This window comes from Mauremys mutica, chromosome 4 (assembly GCF_020497125.1).
Source record: "Mauremys mutica isolate MM-2020 ecotype Southern chromosome 4, ASM2049712v1, whole genome shotgun sequence".
Classification (NCBI taxonomy): domain Eukaryota; kingdom Metazoa; phylum Chordata; order Testudines; family Geoemydidae; genus Mauremys; species Mauremys mutica.
Genome location: NC_059075.1, coordinates 15,928,449 through 15,956,293, shown reverse-complemented (window position 1 = coordinate 15,956,293; position 27,845 = coordinate 15,928,449). Strand labels below are relative to the sequence as shown.

Sequence of the window (27,845 nt, the reverse complement as noted above, 5' to 3'; positions counted from 1 at the left end):
GACATGCAGTTCAAAGGCGTCTTCAGAAAATGTTAATCACTAAAACCATTAGCCACTCTATGGTACATTTCTGCCATGCACGTTCTCTTTCTTTATTCAGTAAACCTAACCCCACAGCCGCCCTTCTACCCCACTTCCAGTCCCCCGTCTCCCGGTGATAGACGCCGACAGCCCTTTCTACTGATCTCAAACATTCTAAATTGCTTGTGTTGTTTATAATACTTTTTCTATCTCAATGAAGTAATATTTCTTTGTCTTTTTTACTTTGATACAAATGAAATTTATCATCAGCAAAGGCGCTCGATTGGCAGTCCTGGAAACTGAAATTCTCAGCCCACACAAACATGCACAGCGTAGGCAATAGCAGTTCACATTTCCCGCATGCTACCATGCCAATGTGCCTTAGTGTTGACCTGGTGGGAACAACTCCAGATGTGAAAGGCTACTGGAGTTTATGTCCTTCCAATTCTTGGTCTCTCTGCTATGACTGCCAACAAAGATGCCACTTTGTACCAACTGGGATGATTTTTGAGAAGCTGATACACCTAAAAAATGACTGAGATCACAGTTCATTTCCCATTAGCTACTGAAGACCATCAGATGGTAATAACCCTTGACACTACCAAGAGCTGGGCAGGATATGAACTGTTGTCCTAGAGTGGGGATGGGCAAACTACGGCATCAGCTTGGCCCTGCTCTGGCCAGAGTGCTGGGTCAGGGGCTGCACCATGCAGCTCCCGGAAGCTGTGGCATGGCCCCGCTCTGGCTCTATGAGCTCCAATGGCCCCCTCCGGGGTTCCAATGGGAGCTGCAGGGGCGGTGCCTGCAGATGAAGCAGCGTGCAGAGCCACCTGGCCGCGCCTCCGTGTAGGAGCTGGAGAAGGGACATGCCACTGCTTCTGGGAGCCGCTTGAGGTAAGTATCGCTCAGAGCCTGTACTCCTGAGCCTCTCCCCACGCCCAACCCCCTGACCTGATCCCCCTCCCGCTCTTCAGACCCCTCGATCCCAGCCCGGAGCATCCCAGAGCCCACACCCTCCTCTCACACCCCAGCCGCAATTTTGTGAGCACTTATGCCTGCCATACAATTTCTATTCCCCGATGTGGCCCTCGGGCCAAAAAGTTTGCCCACCCCTGTCTAGAGGGTATTTAGGGGCTAATCCCACAAGCACTTCTGCAGAGCTGGTTAGGAATCTTCCAGTGAAATTATTTTCTGGTGTAAAATTTACTTTCCATGGGAAAATTTCAATTTTACATTGGAAATTTTTTTCCAGCTCTGTGGCTCCCCTGCTCCTCAGCAGTCTAGCAAAGAAACTGGCATGGAGCTGGAGCTCCCAACTCGTTGGCAGCCCAGAAACCCTGGGAATGTTAGCTCCCAAGCTCTCCAAGCTGCTCGGCTCCCAAGCTCCCCACCTGGCATGCTACCAAAGCCCCAGGCATCTGGAGGAGTCTTTCAAAGAGCGATTTTGGAATTGCCATTTTCTGGGAGATTTTTATTGTTTTTGTTCCTTTTCAGAATTAATTTTTTTTTAATTATGGCATTTTCCAGGGAACAGGAATTCCAATCTCTGGACAGCTCTAATGAATAGTCCCACTGACTTCATAGAGACTACCCACATGATTAGAGTCAATGGGAATATTCATGTGCTTAAAGTTGAGCGTGTGCGTTTGCAAGAGTGGGGCCTTATGCTATAAGATCTTCCAACAAGGGCCAAGTTTCCTCATTTGTCTGAAGTGTCACATATGTCTGTGATGCTAATAAAAAATAAAACAACGGGGTAAGAGGCTGTATTTAGCTTAATGCAAATCCCTGGTGTTTATTTTCTTGCATTTAATGCATAATAACAATATGGCAATGAACTCTTTGTTGCCTCTTCCCAGAGCATTCTATGCAAGGGAAGCGTAGTGGCATCATAGTGTCTCTAGGAAAGGGCCCATTGTACCCTATGATCAGGGGCGTCTCTAGGATTTGCGCCGCCCCAAGCAGGGTGGCGCGCCGCGGGGGGCGCTCTGGCGGTCGCCGGTCCCGCGGCTCCGGTGGACCTCCCGCAGGCATGCCTGTGGAGGGTCCGCTGGTCCCGCGGCTTCGGTGGACGTCCCACAAGCACACCTGCGGATGCTCCACCGGAGCCGCGGGACCAGCGGACCCTCCACAGGCACGCCTGCGGGAGGTCCACCGGAGCCGCCTGCCGCCCTCCTGCGGGACGCCGCCCCAAGTGTGCGCTTGGCACGCTGGGGTCTGGAGCCGGCCCTGCCTATGATTGTCAAAAGGTAACCAATAGTGCTGGTCATACATTTAAACAGGGTTTATTGCTTGACTATTTATGATGGCCTTTGAGCAAGGATACTTAGAGTAATTAGTCTATCCACATGTGACTGCTGAAGTCATCATCTTTCTCTCAGGCCATGCCAATTATTTCTGTCCCATGTATCTCACTTCCTGAATCACTTCACTGGTGCCCTATACATTACAACATCAAACCCCCGGCTCATTTCTGTCCCATGTATCCCACTGCTTGAATCACTTCACTGGTGTGGTGCCCTATACATTACAATATCAAACCCCAGGCTCTTTGTCCTCACTTTCAAGGCCTGACATCAGTGATACTCAGACTGAGACTTGCAAGCCGCAACTAGCTCTTTAACGTGTCTCCTATGGCTTTTTGCAGCACATATTACAACAATGTGATTTAATTATTAACCAATCTAAGTCATTGACCAATCAGAATGCTTTTACTATGTTATGAACCAATTGTAGTTGATAAAATAATAATACTTGGTCAGTCATTTTGCTGTGAGAATTGTATTTTGTATTTTTATAAATATTTCCTGTCATACTGTTTGACTGTGAGTCTATAATACTATAGTAAATGAAGCAATGCATTCACAGTACTGTGGCTCTTTTGGGTAATGCTGATCTCTAATTTGGCTCCTCAATCACTGAGGTATGAGTATCACTGCCCTCCGTAACCCAATCCCTGTCTGCATCTCTGCTCTCATTTCCTCCTACTCCCCCGCTCATTCCATACCCAGCCTTAAACCTCTCTTTACTGCCTTCTCCTCTACACCTACTTCTGTGTTGCCCTCTATGTTTGAAAGAGTTCCCCAGTTCATGCCCATTAAGTGCCCTCTCTCTCCTAAAAATCCCCCTTTACTGCCCATTTCTCCCAGGAAGCCTTTCCACCTTATTTTCACCACCAATAATCTTGCTACACCCTTCTTTATTTAATCCTATGCCTTGTATCTTGTCTATGTTTATTTTATTTCTCTTAGATTCTAAGCTCCGTAGGGAAGGGGATGCCCTACGCTGTGTTTTGTAAAAGGCCACAGGCACTGATGCTGCTGCATTAGGACCACCTGCACTCCCACTGAGTAGTCCCACTCTGTAAGCGGTCCAATCAACGACACAGTCACAGAATGAAGTACTACGCAAAGTAAGGGTGATAGGATCTGACTCTAATATATGTACTGATATTTTATTTCTGTCTGTCAGATTTTAAATTAATTTTAAATTATCCCCTACTAGGGATGCTGCAATTTATTCTACAAATGTTTACATTTACACATACATTTTTCATAATTTATTCCAGGGGTAGGCAACCTGCGGCATGCAAGCTGATTTTCAGTGGCACTCACACTGCCTGGGTCCTGGCCACTGGTCCAGGGGGCTCTGCATTTTAATTTAATTTTAAATGAAGCTTTTTAAATATTTAAAAAACCTTGTTTACTTTACATACAACAATAGTTTAATTATATATTATAGACTTATAGAAAGAGACCTTCTAAAAACATTAAAATGTATTACTGGCATGCAAAACCTTAAATTAGAGTGAATAAATGAAGACTTGGCACACCACTTCTGAAAGGTTGCCGACCCCTGATTTATTCCATAATAAATCTTATTTCCACCAAGGTCTCCATTATACTTACTTCACTGTGGAATGAACTGTCTTCTGTTTCTTCAACTAAAGATGGTAGGAGAGACAATGATCCTTTCTTTTTCAACTACAATGCACATACAGAGATAGAGTCCAGTTACTCTTAGGTCCACAAATTGCCTCTTTTCTTCTGCCTTTTGCACCCAATTTTGAGAAATGCTAAGCACCTGCAGCTCCATTTGAAATAACCAAAAGCTGCAGGTTCGAAGCAACCTCGAAAATCAAGTCCTTTATTTTTCAGCTTTTAAAGTCATCTCTACAATTGAGATAACTATCATCCTGTTTCATGTAAACAAAGTACTGAAAATCTTTAAACAATTCCATACAGTGTAAATTACAGATCCAGCATTTTGCATTTGTTTATTTCCTGCAATCTCACATTGTTTTTCCACATGTTGAAAAATAACCCAAAAGGGCCCCCATATCATGCATGTAACCATTTCTTGTTGGGGCCATTCAAAGGGATAGCATGGTGTTCTACCTACCTGTCGTTCGGAGGCATCTTTCCCAACCGAGCCAGTTTCCTCGGGTGACAGAGGCACAGAAAGTTCATCCTCTGATTCAGGTTGTTCTTGCTGTAAGTGCTGGTGAAGTTCCAGCATTGAACTCTTCATACCCCTAAGGATGTCTTCTTTTTTCTGGCACAGTTTGATGATCTGCTCTTTTATGTCTTCCATTTCCCCCTGAGGAGCAACAAGGCTTGCAACTTACACTTTCGTTGTTGACAAAGTGATGATACAATAAATAATAATGACATCTTACTGTGAGAGGGGATCCCAGTCCTTCGGCCTTCTTTTTTGCACTGGGGCAATTCCCCCATCGTCACAGCAGGAGATGTTTAGGTAAGCACTAACTCAGAGGCAGTGGGCTCAGAACAAAACACACAGCCTACCAGCTGTATACAGAGCCAGCTGTTGTCTTATAGGGAACGTGAAGGCTTGGTAATTAACACTGATCTGGATTCTCACTGGCAGGGCCATGGGAGCGGAAATCCTGGAGCTCCTCCTCCCCAGGATAGAGGGAATGCAGCTGGGTTGCATTTCTCAGCTAGTCAGGTCAGTTGATGGTACAGTGAAACCCCGCTATAACGCGATGTTTGGGGTCCAAAAAATTCCATCACAATAAATACGGGGTCGCGGTGTAGCGGGATTTCAAGCCGGTCAGTTTCAGTCAGCGGTCCACAACGCGGTGCATTGATGTGCGCCGCCTAGTGCCTAGTGCCCAGCAGGGGAGAGAAGCCGTGGCCCCACGCCTGCCGGGGACAGAGAACTCCGAGGCTGCGGGTGCCGGTGCCCTTTGTCCCTGGCAGGCGCAGGGCCGCGGCTTCTCTCCGGCTTCAAGAGGAGCCGCAGCCCTGCGCCTGCCGGGGACAGAGAACTCCAGGGCTGCGGGCGCCAGTACTCTCTGTCCCCGGCAGGCGCTGGGCCCCGGCTTCTCTCCCCTGCTGGGCACTAGGTGGGGGCACATCAATGTCCCGGCAGGCTCCATGGCGTTGGGGACCACTGGTATTAGGCTTTAAAGGGGAGCCAACTTATATGCGATTTCGCGTTATGGCGGGGCACTTTATTGCGAGGTTTGACTGTACTTCCCACCAACTTCTCTACAAAGTAACTATAAAAGAGGCTTTTTCTATCAGAAATGAGAGGAGAGGGAGACAGAAGTATTTATGAGGGAGAAATCAACTGGTGGGTAGCTCAGGACTGCATCATCTTTATTAAAAACACCGAAAAACAGGGAAAAACAGACCCTTGTGTGACGCTGGCAGACTAGGTGCCAGTTCTTGCCACATCTGTAGGCATCAGCTGAGCACCAACAAACTGACAGCTGGAAACCAAACCAGCTCACCTGTTTGTTAGTTTTGTTCAAAATAGGTATTAGTCTTATAAGAATGTATTAATGTTTAGACTCTATGAAGCGCTTGTAAATTGTTGCACTCATTAATCTCACTTGTAATGTCTGTAGTCCATGTTTTAAGGAAGTACATAAGTATTGCTTTATAACTTTGAAAATGTTTTCTCTGAACTTGTGAACCCACGCACAGGAATTGTCCCCTCTGCCCATTCAGGAAGCCTATCAAGATTCAATGAGCCATTAAGGAACATCACAGTACAAAGGCCCTATCAGATCTTAGAAATGCTATGTGCAAGGGAGCTTGTCTCATGGACTGGAAGGCTAAATGTAAAAGATAAAACAGAAAATTGTCCATCTCTTTGTTGTCTGAACTCTCATGGGGCCAGACATACTAAACTAAGGCAGAGATCCCCAGGGGTTACCCCTGGGTCCACCCTGAAAGACATTTTGATATGACAGATTACTACATTTCTGTCATCTTTAGGAACCACAGATGGTAACTCATTTGTGTGTGTATGTTTGATTGCTTTAACCTGTAAATAACTCTCTCTTGTTTGTTTTTCCTAGTTAATAAACCTTTAGTTAGTTTATTACAGGACTGGCTACAAGCGTTGTGTTTGGTATGAGAGCTGAGATACAAACTGAGCTGAGGTATTTACTGGTCCCTTGGGACTGGAAGTAACCTGAATATTTTGTGATCTTTGGTATAGGTGACCAATTATCACTAAGTCCAGCTTGCCTGGGTGGCAAGATAGACTGGAGAACGCAGGGGGATTCTCTGTGACTCCATGGTAAGACTATTACAGTGCTCTAGGAGTTCACATTTGTTACTGGGTTGGTGAAATCTAACTGTAAAATGTAACACCAGTTTGGGGTGTCTACCCTGCTTCTGACAGCCTGCGCTGAGGTTAGCACTCTTGGTCATGAGACACTCCAGACAGCGTGACACCTAGGAAGGGATTTTTATCTTTCATGTCTGTTTAGTAGAGCTGCCCTGCATCTCCCACATGTGGTGTTAACAGTGGGACTGGTTGTCCCATTGACTCTTGCTTCACACTGGACATTCCCATAATTCCCCAGCTTCCACTCAATACTCTCGCTATCTGCTGCCCCATCCCTATCCCTCAGGTGTCTAAGCCAGCCAAAGAAGTGCAAGAGACAGGAGCAGGGATGTCCTTGGTGCTCTCTCCTCTTCACTGCACGCTACAAAGAGCTAGTGTTCGCAGAGTTCTGCCAGGGAAAAGAAGCTGCACACCCAGTTCAAGGCCTGCAGATAGCAGTGCAACCCCAACAGCTGGCCTTGATGTGATGGCCTGAAATTCAGCATCAGTCTTGTTTCTAGAGGCTGCTCACCCCGAGCATCAATAAAGCAAAACAAATAACTAACCCAGGTTAGATGACACATCATGGGCCCTGTCTCCACTACAGTTTCTGCTGTTAAAAGGACCAGTGGAGCTGCACTGGACATTTACAGATTTTCTGAACATAGGCAAGGCCTTTGCATAGAAGGCCTCAGTAGGCATCTGATAGGATTACAGCCCACCCTTATGTAGGGGACATGACTAAGGGGCAGGCAGAATTTTCTTTGGCTCTGTCGGAGCGGGATAGAGTGCTGCTGACATAAATACACCTTTCCTGACACACTGAAACACATGCAGCAAAACCCTCCAATAACTGCCTCCCCATCGGGTCAGGAGAAAGTCATCAGCATGAAATACTGCCTGTATTTGGCAATGTGCTGCACTATCTAAGTCAGGGGTGGGCAAACCCCTCAGGGCTTTGGATCCGGCCTGTGGGATTGCCCCCCGTGGTGCTGCAGGCCCCACACCGGTCTCAGAAGTGGCCGGCACCACTTCTCTGCAGCCCCCCAAGGGCGGGGGGGCAGAGGGGTCCATGTGTTGCTCTTGCCGCCAGGCACTGCCTCCCGCAGCTCCCATTGGTTGGGAACGGGGAACCATGGCCAATGGGAGCTTTGGGGGAGGTACCTGGAGGCGCGGCAAGGGCAGCGCATGCGGAGCCCTCCACCCCCTCTTCCCCCAGGGGCCACAGCACTTTCCGGAACGGCGCAGCGTGGGGCCAGGGCAGGCATGCAGGGAGTGCGCACCGCTGCCACCCCAGAGCCGCTTTAGGTAAGTGGCACGGGCCGGAGCCCGAACCCCTCCTGCACCCCGCCCCCCAACTCCCTGTCCTACGCCCTCTGCCTGCACCTCCCACCCCTCCTGCACCCCTACCCCCTGGCCTGAGCCCCCTCTCGCACTCAGCACCCCTCCTGCATGCCAACCCCCTTCCGAGCTCCCTCATATGCCCTGCACCCCTCCTGTGCCCCAATCCCTTGCCCTGAGCCCCTTCCTGCACACCACACCCCCTCCCACCCCCATACTCCCTCCTGCACCCCAACCCCCGCCCCGGCCCTGCATACAATTTCCCCACCCAGATGTGGCCCTCGGCCCAAAAAGTTTGCCCACCCCTGTTCTAAGTTGTAGTTAAAAGAACGACATCGCTATCTTTTTCCATTGCAAAGGTGGACTTTGCAGCGTAAGCCCGCATGCAACTTCTCTGCTAATATCTATAGCTGGGAAATTGTCTTGAGACAAGCAAGAGTACCATCAAAGTGGTGTGCTCACTCCTCCTCTACTGCAATCACTCTAGTGAGATGTAAATTCACCACTTCCCCACTCCAAAGCCTTCAGTGAGGTATGAAAGTCAAAGGCTACTTCAGCCAATGAAATACTATCACCACTAAGCAGGTGATTTTTTTTCTTTTAAAAAAAGAACAAGAACATTAAATGCAAATATCTATATTAAGAGGCAACACTTAGGTTCTTAATTTAACTCACACAGGAGACAGGAAATGACTCACTATCAGGATTAACATTAACTCACCATATGTTCAATCTATTGAACATATCTCTAGCTATACATTTAAAAGTTTAACGAGCAATCCTATGTATTATACATGTATAGGGCCCTACCAAATTCACGGCCATAAAAAATGCATCACTGACTGTGAAACCTGGTCTCCCACCGTAAAATCTGGTCTTGTGTGTGCTTTTACCCTATACTATACAGATTTCACGGGGGAGGCCAGCGTTTCTCAAATTGGAGTCCTGACCCAAAAGGGAGTTGAAAGGGGGGGGGGTCACAAGGTTATTTTAGGAGGGTCATGGAATTGACACCCTTACTTCTGTGCTGACTTCAGAGCTGGGCAGCTGGAGAGCAGCAGCTGTTGGCTGGTTGTCCAGCTCTGAAGGCAGCACCCCGCCAGCAGAGCGCAGAAGTAAGGATGGCAATACCAGGCCATGCTACTCTTACTGCTGCGCTGCTGCCTTCAGAGCTGGGTAGCTGGAGAGTGGCAGCTGCTGACTGAGGGCCCAGCTCTGCAGGCAGCAGTGCAGAAGTAAAGATGGCAATTCCATGACCCTCCTAAAATAACCTTGTGACACCCCCCTTTCAACTCCCTTTTGGGTCAGGACTCCAATTTGAGAAACGCTGGCCTCCCCCGTGAAATCTGTATAGTATAGGGTAAAAGCACACACAAGACCAGATTTTACGGTGGGAGACCAGGTTTCACAGCAGTCACCGCTCTCCAGCTGCTCAGCTCTGAAGACAGTGCAGAAGTAAGAGCAGCTGTACCCCAACCCACCCATACAATAACCTTGCAACCCTTCGACAACTCCTTTTTGGGTCAAGATCCCTACAATTACAACTGTGTGAAAGTTCAGATTTAAATAGGTGAAATAATGAAATTTATTATTTTTTAAATCCTATGACTGGAAATTGACCAAAATGGGCCGTGAATTTGGTAGGGGTCTATACAGGTACAATGTAGACGTCTTAATGTTATCATGACTATATGCAGCAGGCCAAGTACTTCAGAGGCACTTTATAAATAATTATTATACTTGTATGACTCAGTCATTTCCTAAGTTTTGCAGGTTTGTATTTGACACCTTAATGTTGCCTTCATGCTTTAAAAAATAAAATAAAATAAAATAAAATAAAATTTGCCCACTATATAATCACTTCATCCACTACAAAAAGCCGCCACCGCTGGGGTGTGTAACAGCTAATGAAGCCACAGAACAACAGTTTAGGATAGGAAGTGGAAACTAGAGACTCTAACTGCACGAGCAAAGAGAATTTACTCAAGTAAAATATAATTAACCAACATGGAATACAGCCACGTGTGATGGGGTGTACAAACCCCACGCAGGCCAGGTAATGGTTACTGAACTGCTTTGCACCCAGTCAGGCCTGTCCTGCCACAACTGCAAGGAGATTCACGCTTGAAGGAGAGGAAGAAGCCGGGATCAGCCGGTGGAAGACCTGGAAGGAACAGATTTTCGGTCCTCAGCTCCTAGAGAAAGCTCTGCTGAGAGCAGGAACTGCTTGAATCACTGCTGCCTATTGGAGCCCCCCTGAGGGGAAGGTGGGCCTGATGCAGAACAGTTACTTTGGGACTATTACCAGCGACTCGCCTGTCAGGGCTGAACAGGAATACAGCCTCTCAGAGGATTCCTGGAGGAAAGGAGGCCAGTTCAGGGCTTGTATTAGTTAATTTGTGCTTCTTTTCCCTTTGGCTCTTTGATAGCCTAGGAAGGGGTGGACTCCCTCATGACTGAGTTTGAGGCTGAGTCTCCCAAAGCTGGTGCCATGTTAACGCTGGACCAGAGGTTGGGTGAGTCCAGGAACCAGTCATATCCCAAAGGGGCACTGTGGAGACCAATCCTGTGATATCATGACACTGGGGCGAACACCCCTATACTTGCAGAAAGTGCCACTGCATCGTCAATAAGCACAAGTGATCTGGACTTTGCTTATATGTCTCATCTACAAAACAGAGCCTACATCAGCACACACTGCTTCCTAATACCATGTTGGGGTATTGGAGCACCACAAACTCAAGACAAGTGCTGCCTACTGACTCACCAACACCACTCCCTCCAGCCCTCTGCATGTCCTTCGGAGGTCTGCCATCCACATACTGACCGTGTTTGATAATGCCTAGCTCATGAGATCTGATAAATATATCTTAAAATATATACCTAACTGACAAACTAAAGGTACAACAGTGTAACACTAGTTGGTACATGTCATCTTATGCATGAATAGTCGTGTATACTGCGTTGAAATCTATCTGCCTACTTATTTTAGCCTTCACACACCGGGAAATGATTGGGAGGGGGAAAAAAAAGTGTTGCTGTTTACCCCACATTAGCATACAGGAGTAGAACTAGAAGCAAGTCCTGGTCACAGAGGTATACACTACAGGTCAAAGAAAAAATGAAAATAATGAAACTCGCCTCTGGACAGGAAGCAGTCTGAGGAAACAATGTTTTTTCATACGACAGTTCACCCAGCTGGTTCTTTAAGAACTGCTTCAACTTTTCAATTTCTTGTTCGCATTCATCTGTCTCTTGTATGAATGACTGTAAAAGGATAATTTTCATTAGTCATTTTCAATTGATTAGTAGAATATAGAAACAAACTAATCATTATTGCAATTAATTCAAACCACTGGAAAGTCAAACAACCATGTTCCTATATCTGTACCTAGGTTTAAATTAAGAATTTGTGAGCTGATTTTATTCAGTGTTCCTGAATTCTGTTGTCTTCAAGTTCTTTATTATTTTTCTCATAAACAAAAATAAACTAAAATGAAATAAAAATACTGTATCATAGCTGTGACTGGCAGCAGAGTAAGTAGCTTTGGCGATAACTATTTATTACAAAATAAATCTATGCATTCAGCTCCCTTTGGCTGTAAAACGTGAAGTCGGACATATTTAATCATATTCACCAGTACAGTTGTGTAAAAAGAAGAAATTAAAGAGAAACTGGATGATTTTGCCTTTTTGTTGGTTTCATGATACCTTATGAGAAAACCTTCCTACTTTTATTTGGCATAGTTTAGTTCATTGTTGCAGGCTAAGCCTTGCAACTAGCAAAAATAAATCATGCTGTGCAGCAAAGGTGAGAGGTGCAGGTCAAAGGGTAAATTCTATCTATAATATTTGAGAGACAAGGTGGGTGAGCTCTATGTAAGCTCTCACCAACAAAAGTTGTTCCAATAAAATATATTAACTCACCCACCTTGTCTCTCTAATATCTTGGGACCAACTTAGCTACAACAGCACTACTATCTGCAATATTTGACAGTTTGCTAAACATTCATATGCCCCTTCATGCTTCGGCCGCCATTCCAGAGGACATGCTTCCATGTTGATGATGCTTGTTAAAAAAATAATGTGTTAATTAAATTTGTGACTGAACTCCTGGGGGCAGAATTGCATGTCTCCTGTTCTGTTTTACCCACATTCTGCCATATATTTCTTGTAATAGCAGTCTCAAATGATGAGCCAGCACATGTTTATTTTAAGAACACTTTCACAGCAGATTTGACAAAACACAAAGAAGGTATCAACATGAGATTTCTAAGGAGATACAGCACTCGACCCAAGGTTTAAGAATCTGAAGTGCCTTCCAAAATCTGAGAGAGATGACGTGTGGAGCATGCTTTCATATGTCTTAAAAGAGCAACCCTCCGATGCAGAAACTACAGAATCCAAACCACCAAAAAAGAAAATCAACCTTCTGCTGGTGGCATCTGACTCAGATGATGAAAATGAACATGGATTGGTCTGCTCTGCTTTGGATCGTTAACGAGCAGAACCCATCATCAGCATGGATCCATGTCTTCTGGAATGGCGGCTGAAGCATGAAAGGACATATGAATCTTCAGCGCATCTGGCACGTAAATATCTTGCAATGCCGGCTACAACAGTGCCATGCGAAAGCCTGTTCTCACTTTCAGGTGACATTGTAAACAAGATGTGGGCAGCATTATCTCCTGCAAATTCTAACCAAACTTGTTTGTCTGAGCGATTGGCTGAAGTAGGACTGAGTAGACTTGTAGGTTCTGAAGTTTTACATTGTTTTACTTTTGAATGCAGTTTTTTTTTTGTACATAATTCTACATTTGTAAGTTCAATGTTCATTATAAAGAGATTGTACTACAGTACTTGTATTAGGTGAATTGAAATATACTATTTTTTTGTTTTTTTACAGTGCAAATATTTGTACCGGTATAAAGTGAGCACTGTACACTTTGTATTGTGTTGTAATTTAAATCAATATATTTGAAAATGTAGAAAATATCCAAAAATATTTAAATAAATGGTATTCTATTATTGTTTAACAATGCGATTAATCGCGTGATTAATCACGATTAATTTTTAAAATCGTGATTAATTGTTTTAATCGCTTGACAGTCCTAATCTTAAAATATGAAAACAGTGTCCTTCTTATATGGAAAGTCAGGACACCCCGCTGTCCTCTTTATACTCTCTAACCTGAGTGTTATTTATATAGCACTGTAGGTATGCATGGCACTCCATGGGCCAAAATACAAAGACAAAGGGTCAAATTAATCCTTGGTGTAAGTTGATTGATGACCTAACCACAAGGAATTTACAAACCAACAGCACCTAATTCCTTTTTGTTTCTGTTATATTTCACTATGCTTTGTTATGCTGGAATTTAATCATGATAAAATTATTAGGATTGTTCTATTACAATATCATGTGATGTATGTAAACTGAGAGTAATATATACATAAACATTCATATGCCCCTACACAGTTAAGTATTCAAAATAAATACCCAAGAGTTTTTTTAAAAAATAAGAGCACATTATTTCCATTCTGGTTGCCTTTATAACAGAGCACTTACTACATTTCTGATGCACAGTTAATAATAAAATGTTCATGCTTTAATACACTTCTTCCTTTGTAATATCTTTGCCAGACAATAGACTTGTATTGGACTACACTTGCTTTCAACCTACACAACAGGACTGGAGAGTCTTTGCTGCACAGTATGACACCCAAGTTGCCAAGAAATGCAATTTTTCCAAACTGTTTTCTAATGAAAAAAATCTCATTTAAAGATTGAGTTAGATTTGTAGGAGATAAAGGCAAAGTAGCTGGATATGAGTCAACAGTGTGCCCTTGTTGCCAAGAAGGCTAACTGCATATTGGGCTGCATTAGTAGGAGGAGCATTGCCAGCAGATTGAGGGAAGTGATTATTCCCCTCTATTTGGCACTGGTGGGGCCACATCTGGAGTATTGCATCCACTTTGGGGCCCCCAATACAGAAAGGATGTGGACAAATTGGAGAAAGTCCAGTGGAGGGCAATAAAAATGATTAGGGGGCTGGGGCACATGACTTATGAGGAGAGGCTGAGGTAACTGGGCTTATTTAGTCTGCGGAAGAGAAGAGTGAGGGGGAATTTGATAGCAGCCTTCAACTACCTAAAGGAGGGTTCCAAAGAGGATGGAGCTAGGCTAGCTAAGTGGTGACAGATGACAGAACAAGAAGAAATGATCTCAAGTTGCAGTGGGGGAGGTCTAGGTTGGATATTAGGAAAAACTATTTCACTCGGAGGATGGTGAAGCACTGGAATGGGTTATCTAGGGAGGTGGTGGAATGTCCACCCTTAGAGGTTTTTAAGGCCTGGCTTGACAAAGCCCTGGCTCGGATGATTTTGTTGGGGTTGGTCCTGCTGAGCAGGGGGTTGGACTAGGTGACCTCCTGAGGTCTCTTCCAACCCTAATCTTCTATGATTCTATGGAAATGCCGAGCATAAACATTATATTGCTTCCAATAAGTAAAATATATTTCAAAGCACGAAAACTTATACCTAAGGGCCCATCTGAACCAATGGGAACCATGTAATAATAATACTTTGCATTTGAATAGCATCTTGTATCTGAGGATCTCAATGTGCTTTGCAAACTTAACTTCATAATATACATCTACTTCGCAGGCCTGCCACCACCTCCATTTTACAAATGTAGGACATCAGAGGCTCACACAGGAAATCTGGGGTAAAAAATGAACAGGACCCCAAATTTGTGACACCTAGGTACATCTTCACCACAAGATGATGCTTCAACACTGAACACTGAAGTATACTGCTGCAGCCCCTGGAGCCCCAGCCTTCCCCCAACTATAAGAATGTGCATACCTTTTAGCATATTCCATACCAGCTCCTCTAAATATTGGGCATATAAGCACACATCTAGGATGATATCTACCTTCATATGCTAACAGTAGCAGGTATGAATGCCAAACAGCCCAGCAGTGGAACAACAGCCCTTGAGGTGCTAACGCACTCCCGTTAATAGAGAACAGTTAAAAGGTGTGTTTAAGAAGAAAAAAAACTTTTGTTTGATGACATCATGCTGAGAAATGCATAGATCCATCTTGGACTGTTTAGTCCTGAGCCTCCACTCTCCTGCTCAACCAGAAATATTCAAAGATTCCAAGGCCAGAACGGACCATTGTGATCATCTAGTCCAGTGGTTCTCAACCAGGGGTATGTGTATCTGTGGAGGTACGCAGAGATCTTCCAGGGGGAACATCAACTCATCTAGATATTTGCCTAGTTTTACAACAGGCTACATAAAAAGCAATAGCGAAGTCAGTAGAAACTAAAATTTCATGCGGACAATGACTTGTTTGTACTGCTCTATATACTATACCAGGGGTCAGCAACCTTTCAGAAGTGGTGTGCTGAGTCTTCATTTATTCACTCTAATGTAAGGTTTCGTGTGCCAGTAATACATTGTAACGTTTTTAGAAGGTCTCTTTCTATAAGTCTATAATATATAACTAAACTATTGTTGCATGTAAAGTAAATAAGGTTTTTAAAATGTTTAAGGAGCTTCATTTAAAATTAAATTAAAATGCAGAGCCCCTTGAACTGGTGGCCAGGACCCGGGCAGTGTGAGTACCACTGAAAATCAGCTCGCGTGCCGCCTTCGGCACCCGTGCCATAGGTTGCCTACCCCTGTACTATACACTGAAATGTAAATACAATATTAATATTCCAATTGATTTTATAATTGTATAGTAAAAATGAGAAAGTAAGCAATTTTTCAGTAATAGTGTGCTGTGACACTTTTCTATTTTTTTTTGTCCGATTTTGTAAGCAAGTTGTTTTTATGTGAGGTGAAACTTGGGGGTATGTAAGACAAATCAGACTCTGGAAAGGTGTACAGTAGTCTGGAAAGATGCAAAGCCACTGCTCTCATCTGACATTCTATATAACACAAGTCATTGAACTTCCCCAAAAATAATTCCTAGAGCACATCTTTTAGAAAAACATCCAATCTTGATTTTAAAATGGTCAGTGATGGATAATCTACCACAATCCTTGGTAAATTGTTCCAATGGTTAATTTCTCTCACTGTTAAAAATTTACACCTTATTTTCAGTCTGAATTTTTCTAACTTCAACTTCCAGACATTAGATCATATTATATTTTTGTCTGCTAGACTGAAGAGCCCATTATAAAATATTTGTTCCCCCAGTGGGTTCTTCTAGACTGTAATCAAGTACCTAGTAATCTTCCCTGTGTTAAACTAAATAGATTGAGCTCCTTGACATATTGTCTAATCCTTTAATCATTTTTATGGCTCTCCTCTGAACACTCCAATTTTTGAACATCCTTCTTGAATCATGGGCACCCGAACTAGACAAACTATTCCAGAAGTGGTCACACCAGTGCCAAAGACAGAGGTAAAATAACCTCTCTGCTCCTACTCGAGATTCCCATTTATGCATTCAAGGACTGCATTAGCCCTTTTGGCAACAGCATTGCACTGGGAGCTCACATTCAACTGATTATCCATCAGGACCCCCAAATCTTTTTTAGAGTCACTGCTTCTCAGGATAGCTAACCTCTATTAGAAGTCCAATTGCAGTGCCTAATATGAGGTCAGGTCAGGAGATGTTCAGCTTCAAAATTATAAGCAGTACAAGTTACAGTGGGGGAAACTGGCCCATTATGCTTTAGTGATAAGAAGAGATTACATCCTTTAGAAATAACTCCTTCAGCAACAGACTTTGCACTATTCACATTTTAATAATGATAATGTAATTAAATTACTATTAAATGCTAGCTATATGTAACAAAAATATTTCTGTGTTCTGTATAAAGATGTAGGATCTGAATTTCAGCGGTGCTGAGCACCCGCAGCTTGCTTTGACTTGGGTTGTGGGAGCATAGGTATTTAAGTAATACCACAAGGCATTAGCTATCTGGAAAACTGGCACTACTTTTAGCTGAATTCCAAAAGTTAAATAAACTTCACGACAGTTACAGCATGCTTTGTCCTTGTATTAAATTACCCAGCAAAAACAGAGATAAGAGACCTGGCAAGTGTATTATGGTCTTGCCTTGACAATCATGTCTCGTCACCAAAAATATTCCCACCAATTTAAGGAATTTTGTATGAAATTTCAGAACAAATGAATCTGATGTCAATGCAAGTACTTTACCTCCAGTAGCTCATTTTGTTCCTTGGTAATTTTTTCTAACATTTTCAGTTCTTTCAGAAGTTGGGCTGTTCTTTTGAAGACTGAGAGAGGTTGCATTCTCATTCCTCGTAACCTAAGACCTTCTTCGTAGCCCTGTATCTCAGCAAGGGTCTTCTGCAAGGGACTGATGTGGCCAAGTATAACCTAAAAATGTAAGTATAACCAGAATATGCTATGAAGAAGAAACAATGATCACTTTTGTCACGCTGTTAAAAAGTTCTCTTATGTAAATTCTGCAGGACTGATTTTGTACCTTCTCTCAGTTTACCTTCAGAGAATTTTTACCTCAGAATGTTTTAAAAAAATATATGATGAGACTGTACAAACCAAGAGGAGTGTGTCATGACACTTGCAGGACAGGGGCCATTGGGACTATTTCTGTCCGTCTTGTGGACCTGAGGCATATGGTGGAAATGCTGCATGTTACTGAAAACACATATGCAATTAGAACAGAATATTCTACCTGATGAATAAGTGCAGACAGAAAGTCGTGTCTAATGTACTATAGTTTTACTGAGTGGTTGGTAATTTTAACATTTCGATGACCTCCATCAATTTCAGGTGAAATCTGCATGACTCTGTGTAAAGGTTGCTGGACCTGTTTATTACCTTATTACAGAGTCACACAGACTTTATCAGAAATTGATGGAGCTCACTGAAACATTAGTTATCCAACCACTAGACTTGCTTTCAGCAGGTTTCACTAAAATGGTGGTGAAAATGGGTGTGTAGTGGGGTGGCTACCCGCTCCTGCCCTTTTGGGGCTTTAAAACAGCCCTGGGAAGGGGCTTTAGGCTGGGCTGATTGGAGGAGTGGCTGCAGATGGGGCCATGCCTCAAACAGAGCTGCAGGGCCTTATAAGGCGGCCAGGGAAGCCAGAAGGAAGACAGTCTCTCTCTGGCTGTAGAGAGAGATGGGCCTGGCTGCAGGGAGCTAGACTGGGTACCTGAGTGGAGCAGGGCTGGGGAGCTCTAGTCTGGAAAGCCCCAGGCTGTGGCCTAGCAGAGGGCTAACAGGTACTGGGGGTTGCAGGGGGCAGCCCAGGGGTAGGCCAAGGCAGCAGGTCCAAACCCTCCTTGCCAATAATGAACAGGCTGATACTGCAGTCTGCCCCAGGACGTGGGGCTAGACAATGACTGGCAGTGGCCAATACTGAGGCAAAGTGGGGATAGTAGGGTGGGGGGTTCCCCTGGGAGGGGGAGACCCAGTTAAAGGGGCACCGGGGTCCTGGGAGGGACACGGGGGCCAGGAGAAGACAGGTGGATCACCGGCCTGCAGAGGACGCTCCGAACGCTGGACTGAGCTAATTCCCAAGGACGACCAGCAGGAGGTGCCGCAGGGGTAAGTCCGGCTTGTTTACAGGGTCTAACTAGCAGAAGCCTATCTACATTATGGTTCACAAGCGTTTAAATCAGTGGGAATGTTTTGTATATTTCTCTAATGTGGATAAAGGCTACAAAGCGGGAAGGAAGAATACTGTTTTCAAGGTGAACTATTTCTTCACAATATTACTGACTTCTCCATATACTGTAGCAGCTACAAGTGCCCTTTGGGTAACAGAACAGCAAACATATGACCAAACTGTCAGCTCTCCTCTTAAACTGAATCCACAAATTTTGCATGTAGGTGAACTGAAAATGTGGCTTGTAGACACAGGGAAAAAATAAATAGAAAATATCTTTATAACTTTGATTTATTGTACCCAAGCATGGAAAGCAGAACATCCTGGCCAAAATATCCGTGCAATGAAGTCTTGAATTGATAAATCATGGAATTATAGAAATGTAAGACTGAAAGGGACTTGGATAATAAGACTTTGCACATATATACACTTTTCCATCCAACGATCTTCAAGTGCTTTGGAAAAAACAAATGAATTTGCCCTTTTGGGTAATATAATCACCTTCATTTCACAAAATGAGGACAATAAGGTACAGAGAAATTAATATCAACTTTTGCCTCAACTTTTGAGTGTCCAACCTGAAACCTAGGGCCTGATTTTCCGAAGTGCCAATTGCCTGCAGTTTAAGTTGATATTCTCTAGAGTTTGGGTGGTCGTGACCTCTGAAAATCAGGTCATAAAGTTTCCAGAAATGGAGACACCAAAAATTAATGTGCACTTCTGAAAATTTAAGCATAGACAACTTTCACAAGGTCACATAGGAAATCTGCTGCAGAGAGAGAACACAGATGTTCCAACTCATAGTCTCACACATTAACCACAAGGCCACTTAATTTAATTGTGAAAAAGTTCCTTCAGCCTTTGGATTATGGGAATTACAGCCACAATTTCCATAATATACCTACTCAGTATTTTACAGTTATTGTCCTCAAAACCAAGTCATGCATCATAATAATTTGTTTGCTTTAATAAGCCATCTTCATATCTGTGAAATGTGCTGATTTGTTTATTCAATGTAAGAAAAAAAGGTTTAATAAGATACATACACACCTGTCCATGTCTAAGATGCTCCATAGGAGAAAAATCTAATATATCTTCTGTTGACAAGATCGTCTTAATTTTGGCAACATTCTTCCCTATCACTTTCACTTCAGATTCAATGGCATCCACCTCCTAGATGTTTTGAAATATCCAAAATATTTGTGGACTATGAAATTTCATTTTACAGCCACATGAATTGTTATTGTGTCTATTATTGTTGTTATCTTAACAAATACCAAATAAATTAATGAATTACCAGGTCTAAATTTTATCAAAATTCTAAATACATTGTACTCCAATAATTTAATCGAAGTACATTTTCTTCTAATTCAAATAAGAATCACAAAATGTGTGGCTTTCATTTAAATGTTTCATATTAACAACAAATATTTTCAAGATGCCCTTCAAACATAAATAAATAATTAAATAAAACAATTTGTATTATACAATATGTTTTGACTGGAAACATATCAGAAAGAGGTATTAAATTGAACCTTACTAAAAAAATAATAATTATGTACAATATCAGAGATTGAATGCTGCTGCATTTACAGTACATTCAGCAGGTATTGCTGATCCAGAAGCTAGCTGCTATCAATCACACAGTCTTTCACAGGCTCCTTGTCATAACTCACATAAGGATTTAGGTATTAATGGTCAGCTAGTCAGGATATAGCTTTAATCCCTGAGCAGGGAATCAAAATAACCTTGAAGTCACACATGAACTAGTCTTGGGCTTGTATACATGGGGAAGTTTACTGGCTGAACTATTCTGATATAATTATACTCGCACAGCACCCTGTGTGGACACTGTTATTCTAGTATAAGATTCTCTTTTTCCAATTTAGCCTATGTTGCTTTGAAACTGTATGAGCTAAACCAGAAAAAGGCACTCTTATATTGGTATAACTCCCCATGTGCACACTATTATTCTGGTGTAACTCAAGCAGAATAATTATATAACAGTATCGTTCTGCTGTCAAATTTCTCTGTGGAAACAAGCCCTTTGAATAAATAAGCACTGTATTTCTCCTCCACATAGAGACAGAACGCACACCCCCAAAATTATTTTACTATTTCTCTTGAATTTTACAGCTTAATTATCACACTGGAATTTTTTTTAAATGATGCATTTACCTATATGTTATTGCTATTATTAAAATGAGAATGCTTGCATTCTAATGGCAAATAATGTATACGATCTAATGAAACACCAATAAAAGGCTATTTTTTCAGACTACCCAGACTTACATCAGCCATGTGCTGGATCCGTGGAAGAATTTCCACTATCTTTTGCTGTAAAGATGTTACTTGACCATTTACTTCATTTATCTGTTGCACTATATTTTCTGTTTCAAAGATTATTGATAACTCATCCAGTTGTGAATAGATGGTATGTAGAAGATTTTGCTTTTGTTCTGAATCTTCCAATGCCATCTAGAAAAAAAAAATAAAAACATCACCATGTTTGAGGCACTTAGATTGCCGGATTCACTGATGCACCTCAGCTCAGATACAAACCTCTGATGCATTCTCAAATACTTTGGCCTTCCAGCCCAAAACATACTAATGTTCCAAGACTTTGTTTAAATGCAATAATATAATCCTTGGATTAACAGGAGTCAGTGAAACTTTCATAGAATTTTGCATTCATATTCCCCCTATGGCAGATTACACCATCTATAATATAGAACAACATACCATGGAAGGCTACATTACCACTAGTAAAATCCCAGGCACAGCAATGACATTCTGATGACGTTTTATACAAAAAGTCATGTCCTGAGAGCAAATGATTCTTCTGGGCTAAATTCATGCCTTCTCATGCCAAAACTCAGTCGCTGGAAAAATCATGGAGTAGGTCCTCAAGGAATCAATTTTGAAGCACTTAGAGGAGAGGAAAGTGATCAGGAACAGTCAGCATGGATTCACCAAGGGCAAGTCATGCCTGACTAACCTAATTGCCTTCTATGAGGAAATAATTGGCTCTGTGATACGGTCTCCCACAGTATTCTTGCTGGCAAGTTAAAGAAGTATGGGCTGGATGAATGGACTATAAGGTGGATAGAAAGCTGGCTAGATCATTGGGGTCAGCAGGTCATGATCAATGGCTCCATGTCTAGTTGGCAGCTGGTATCAAGTGGAGTGCCCCAAGGGTCAGTCCTGGGGCCAGTTTTGTTCAATATCTTCATTAATGATCTGGAGGATGGTGTGGACTGCACCCTCAGCAAATTTGCAGATGACACTAAACTGGGGGGAGTGGTAGATACGCTGGAGGGTAGGGATAGGATACAGAGGGACCTAGACAAATTAGAGGATTGGGACAAAAGAAATCAGATGAGGTTCAACAAGGACAAGTGCAGAGTCCTGAATTTAGGAAGGAAGAATCCCATGCACTGCTACAGACTAGGGACCGAGTGGCTAGGCAGCAGTTCTGCAGAAAAGGACCTAGGGGTTACATTGGACAAGAAGCTGGATATGAGTCAACAGTGTGTCCTTGTTGCCAAGAAGGCTAACGGCATTTTGGGCTGTACGAGTAGGAGCATTGCCAGCAGATTGAGGGACGTGATCATTCCCCTCTATTTGGCATTGGTGAGGCCTCATCTGGAGTACTGTATCCAGTTTTGGGCCCCACACTACAAGAAGGATGTGGAAAAATTGGAAAGAGTCCAGAAGAGGGCAACAAAAATGATTAGAGGGCTGGAGCACATGACTTATGAGGAGAGGGTGAGGGAATTGGGATTGTTTAGTCTGAAAAAGAGAAGAATGAGGGGGGATTTGATAGCTGCTTTCAACTACCTGAATGGGGGTTCCAAAGAGGATGGATCTAGATTGTTCTCAGTGGTAACAGATGACAGAACAAGGAGTAATGGTCTCAAGTTGCAGTGGGGGAGGTCTAGGTTGGATATTAGGAAAAACTTTTTCACTAGGAGGGTGGTGAAGCACTGGAATGGGTTACCTAGGGAGGTGGTGGAATCTCCTTCCTTAGAGGTTTTTAAGGTCAGGCTTGACAAAGCCCTGGCTGGGAAGATTTAGTTGGGGATTGGTCCTGCTTTGAGCAGGGGGTTGGACTAGATGACCTCCTGAAGTCCCTTCCAACCCTGATATTCTGTGATTCTATGAAGTAAGATTTCACATACAGAAACCAGTCTTTCCACCATTCTGCCCATGGCGTCAAATTCCCTCCGATAACGTTACAAAAACCTGACACTTGAAATAACTTACTACAGTCCACTTTAAAGTGCATAACGAAAACTGATTTATGAATAACAATTCACCTCAAAATGCTTTAACAAATGCACAAGAACCAAAAAACTGATCTACTAATTCTAGATCAATGCACTGTTTACTAAAAACAACAGCATGACTTGTAAAATCTGATAAACTATAAAGCAGTGCAACAAATAGACAAAGGCCAGGACACAAAGTTAATCATTTTCTGAGACAGATCTATCCCCTACTAAAACTGTCATATTGTTATATGTCTGCTGACATTTTTTATCACTATGGTCATTTTTCACTGAAGTTCAAATTTTCAGTGGACTTCCTTATTTGTACCTAAAAATTTTGTTGGTGCAAAATCCATACCTACATGAGCAGGTGGTACTTAGAATAAGCCACGTAGTTTTTGTAACTTGGGCTCCCTGTACAGAAATTTTGTATATACACTTACTTGAAGGGCACTGGCATGTTTACTCAGGGCTTTTGCAGAGTCATTTTCAGCCTTCACAGTTAACAAACGATTGGTGGTTTCTATCCATAACTGCATGCTCTTCAAGAGTTCCTCATATTCCTCCATCTTACTAGTGGCCTATAAAAAAATACTCATAAATTTATGTTTGATAACACTTGAAGTTAACATCCCTTGAAGTTAACATCCCTTATAAATAAAAGACTAGTTGTATTTATTAGTAAGTTATGAATTATGAGGTATTATTCTGCTCAAATCAGGGTTAGCACATTTGACTGAGAAAACAGAAAATCTGAATTCAATCCCCAGCTCTGCCACACTGTGTGTGAGACCTTGGGCAAGTCACATAATTTACCTCAGATCTATCTTTAAAATGAGAATAGTACTCTCCTACTTCTTAAGGGTGTCGTGAGAATAAATCCATTAAGGAGTGTGAGGACCATATCGCACTTATACAGAGAGAAATCCCTAACTGTGAGAGATGGAAGGCCTAATTCTCGACTGGCATCCACTGAACTCATAAGGACTTACATCAACAGAGTTTGGCCTGATTAGCTGAATGACGTTTTAGGTATATTCTGAACAGAAACACATTTAAGGGGAAAAATTAAAGAACACAATATATTTTTGTGGAGTTTGGTGAAATTAACCTTGCTATGAAATAAAAAAGCAGGATAAAATGATCAAAAACACTTCAGTGATTTAGGAGCTTAATTCCCAGTTTTATAAGTGATTTAGGCACTTAGGCCAAGATCTTCAAAAGTATTTAACTCACATTAAAAGCAGTGGGAGTTAAGCACCTAAGTACCTTTGAGAACCTGGGCTTAGAAGCCTATGTCCCACTGAGACCACAATGAGACTTAGGCTCCTATGCCACGCAGGCACTTTTGAATTTGAACCATAGTGTCTACTTTAATGTCTGATCCTTTATTAAGCCAAACACTTGTAGCTCTGCCTTTACCTTGTTTAAGAGTGTGGTTCTGCGCTCAGCACATTGTGAGACCTGCTGGTACTGCTGCAAAGGAATCATTAAGCTGTCCATCCATTCCTGTGCATGACATGGATCCTGTTCTGCTATATCCTGCACTTCTGAGTCCAGTTCATTCAGTTTGTAATGCCAAAGGTCTAGCACATCCCAGATTGTCTGCATATGGGAATATGGTAAAAAAAAACATTAAAGTCAGACCTAATTCTGACAAGATACATATCTAATTTATGTTTCCTGTGTGGGGCATGTGAGTTTTGAATTTGCAAAGGTTTACGAATTCATATGACTAGTACAGAATGTTCTGTATCTACCCTGGGTCACTCATGCCCAAGGCAAATGAGAAAAAAAATCTTTTGCTGTAAGCTGAAAGGTTTTGAAAGTATTCATCAAGTAGATGCTTCTGTGTATGCAGGCAAACACAACGGAAGGTCACTTGACAGTCTCCTAAATCAGATTCAGTAACTAGACCCGTGGTCTTCAGACTCAGAAAGGGGACTTTTGAGACATTACCTTTTGAATTTCCTTGGCATTTGCAATGTTTTCACTCTTGTGTTGTAACATCTTTTCAACAGCTTGCAGGCCATTGTTAATATTCTCTATTTTTTTATTCATCACATAATGAGGAGAGCTCTGCAAGATTTTGGTGCTAACCTGTCATAGTAAAGGGAAAAGTTATGCAGGTAACAAAGATCTGTTTCTTTATTCATAATGTCTCACAAAAAGTTTCAGAACTCTTTGTATTACTTCCTTGACAAGTCACATAAGAATGTAAAGGCAGAATTAGATTTGCTGTGAGAAGCAACAGTAATATGGTGTGGAGTTCATGGGTCATTCAATAGTTTCATCCCACTAAAATGACAGGTGGAACACAGCATTAAATACAAATCAATAGAATATAGTGCAATATTGGGTCACGTCTGCTGGTTTCTGTTCTGGCCAGTAATGTAAGAGATACAACCTGTACTAGGGAAAGGACACACTCCAGCGCCTCACTCTAAAAAATCAAAACTGAACTATTCTCTGCCAGCTGATAGCACTGTTTTGCCTGAGAAATAAATATCAAGGTTTTACATGTTTCCACTATATTAATGCTCAGAGTCACTACAAAAATAAATAACTTTAAGGCCCAAAAACCATCAAGTGCAGAATCTCTCTCAGCAGAACTCCACAGAAGCAAGAAATAGTGATATTGAGTACCAAGATTTTTGTGTAAGTTGTGGTAATTTTTTCAAAATTGCCTAACTGATTTAGGAACCTAAGCCCAATTTTTTAAAGAGACTTCGGCATTTAGGACTAGTCTGCACACAAAAATTGTACTACATTAATTATACCACTGTAGTTAAAGCAGTACACCATCCTTAGTGTGGATGCAGTTATACTGGTATAAAGATGCTTATACTAACCAGCACAGCTTACAGGAGTATAACTTATACCGGTATAACAGCATCCTCATTAGGGGAGTGTATTGGTATAGCTATTACAGTAAAAAAATCATGCTCCTGTTCCAAAATACCTATACTGATATGGCTTCCAAATGCCTTAGGGCAGGTCTATACTTTCCTGCCAGGTCAACGCGTAGCGTTCGACTTCTCGGAGTTCGAACTATCACATCTAATCTAGACGCGATAGTTCGAACTCCGAACGCGCTCCCGTCGACTCCGGAACTCCACCACCGCGAACGGCGGTGGCGGAGTCGACAGGGGAGCAGCGGACTTCAATCCCGCGGCATCTGGACGGGTGAGTACTTCGAACTAAGGTAGTTCGAATTCAGCTACGCTATTCGCGTAGCTGAAGTCGCGTACCTTAGTTCGACCCCCAACCCTAGTGTAGACCAGGCCTTTGTCACTTCTGAAAATGGGACTGAGACTCCTTAATCACTGTGGAGCATGAAAGCAGTGTGCACCACAGAGGATACATTTTGTTCTTTTTCACCCCTTTTATTAGAATCAGTAAAAATGAACAAACAATATAAACAACAATAATTCTATGCTTCTAGATTAGAATTTTATCTCAAACTTAATGGACCAATCTGATTCTCATTTTCTTCTTGTTTCACACCCTGCAGTCCCTCTTAAAACTTTGACAGCTTTGCTCTAGAAAAATAAATGATATTTCATTTATTCTGTATGTATTATACTTAGGGAATACTGAAAATACTGAGACAATGTTAGTTATCTATATTAACTGGCAAGTTTTTTAGGGCACTACAGTGCTTCAGGGGTTGCTATAAAGAATTATGGCACTAACAATACCCTGCCATGTGTGCAGCTCTGTTTATAAAAGTATTTGTTGAACTTCTTGATGGCTTTGAAATGCCCACAAAACAAAGACATATGTTTTGAACATCTCATCTCATCCAGCTGTGTATGATACCATGATGAGGTTTCACACTTCTTGGGAAACAGAGAACAAAAAACACTATTGGTCAAGTTTAAGAATAAGATTGAAGGGAAAGAGAACAGTGGTGTTCTGGACGGTATAAAGAATGTATATGCTTCTTAGCCTTACTGAATCTGCCATTTAGCTTAACTAAAATAAATTTTATACCCTAATTTGTTGATTGCTATAATATTTTAAAAGATACAGAGGTAACACATGCAATTTATCGGTAGTTTATACATTTTTACTAAGTGTGGAATACAAGTAAAATTAGCATTTATACTAACTAACATTTCAACTGACACTTGTAGTTATGGCAATAATACAGTGTAAAAACATTCCAAATAAATAAATGTGAATTTCACAAATTATTACCTTCTCTTCTATGTCTTGTAATGTTTTCTTGCAGTCTTCCAACTGTGTTTCAATATCTGCAGGAACTATTGTATACATTTCTGAATACTTGATTTGTAGTTTCTCCATAAAATCCTTAATAGTTTGATTTGCTCGGTTAATTATACTCTGAATCTCCTAAAAACATTTCAGAGAGGTTTCAGCACTTATAATACACAAAAAACTTAAACTCAGTAGGAACTAAGTGAGTCTTCTACCATGATGTTGATTTAAATAAGTTGTTTTCACATTACAAAACCTGACTTGACAACCTATGCTAGCAGATTAAACCTGAAATATATTCACTGGTTTAGACAAATGATGCTTTTCAATCTGTAAGAATTAATTAAACTTGATACCACTCAATGTCAAACTATTGTTCCAGTAATACTTATTGACAGAAATAATATATGTTTAAAACGTTAAAATGCTTCTGTGATTTAATGTTCAGCTTTGTGACATTCCTGTTTCAAATACTCGATTTTTACTTTCAAAGAAGCTTTAACAGTTTAACATTATTTTAACAGCTACATTACTATAATAACATCACAAAGACTGCTAAAAGCAACAGCCTTGAAGCTGAAGTGTCTGCTTTCATGTAATTATGTAGAACTGCAGAGCACAGCTCCTTTCAAAACAGTAGGTTCCAGTTCCGTGTGAGGAATGTAGGTTTTGTGAGACAAAAGAAACCTGAACAATTGTCTACAGCCTGTGGCCTGGAAACAAAACCTGAACTAAGTCCTCTCACAGAAAGGAGGAAGAAGAAACTTGTTTGTTA

General features: G+C 42.0%; 1 protein-coding gene across 8 annotated transcripts in view; it reads right to left on the bottom strand.

Annotated features, from left to right (window-relative positions):
• The window catches only part of SYNE2 (spectrin repeat containing nuclear envelope protein 2), a 237,632-nt gene that overhangs the window by 108,667 nt on the left and 101,120 nt on the right, over positions 1-27,845 (bottom strand). For 7 of the 8 annotated variants that reach the window (XM_045015450.1, XM_045015451.1, XM_045015453.1 and 4 more), the window contains 10 exons: positions 27,050-27,205; positions 24,806-24,946; positions 24,269-24,451; positions 23,290-23,427; positions 20,868-21,053; positions 19,626-19,748; positions 17,135-17,317; positions 11,092-11,217; positions 4,423-4,620; positions 3,930-4,004 (listed from right to left, as the gene is read on the bottom strand). In XM_045015450.1, the coding sequence (XP_044871385.1) occupies positions 3,930-4,004; positions 4,423-4,620; positions 11,092-11,217; positions 17,135-17,317; positions 19,626-19,748; positions 20,868-21,053; positions 23,290-23,427; positions 24,269-24,451; positions 24,806-24,946; positions 27,050-27,205 (1,509 nt within the window). The remainder of the gene's footprint in view (positions 1-3,929; positions 4,005-4,422; positions 4,621-11,091; positions 11,218-17,134; positions 17,318-19,625; positions 19,749-20,867; positions 21,054-23,289; positions 23,428-24,268; positions 24,452-24,805; positions 24,947-27,049; positions 27,206-27,845) is intronic. The other variant, XM_045015455.1, reaches the window with a different exon arrangement.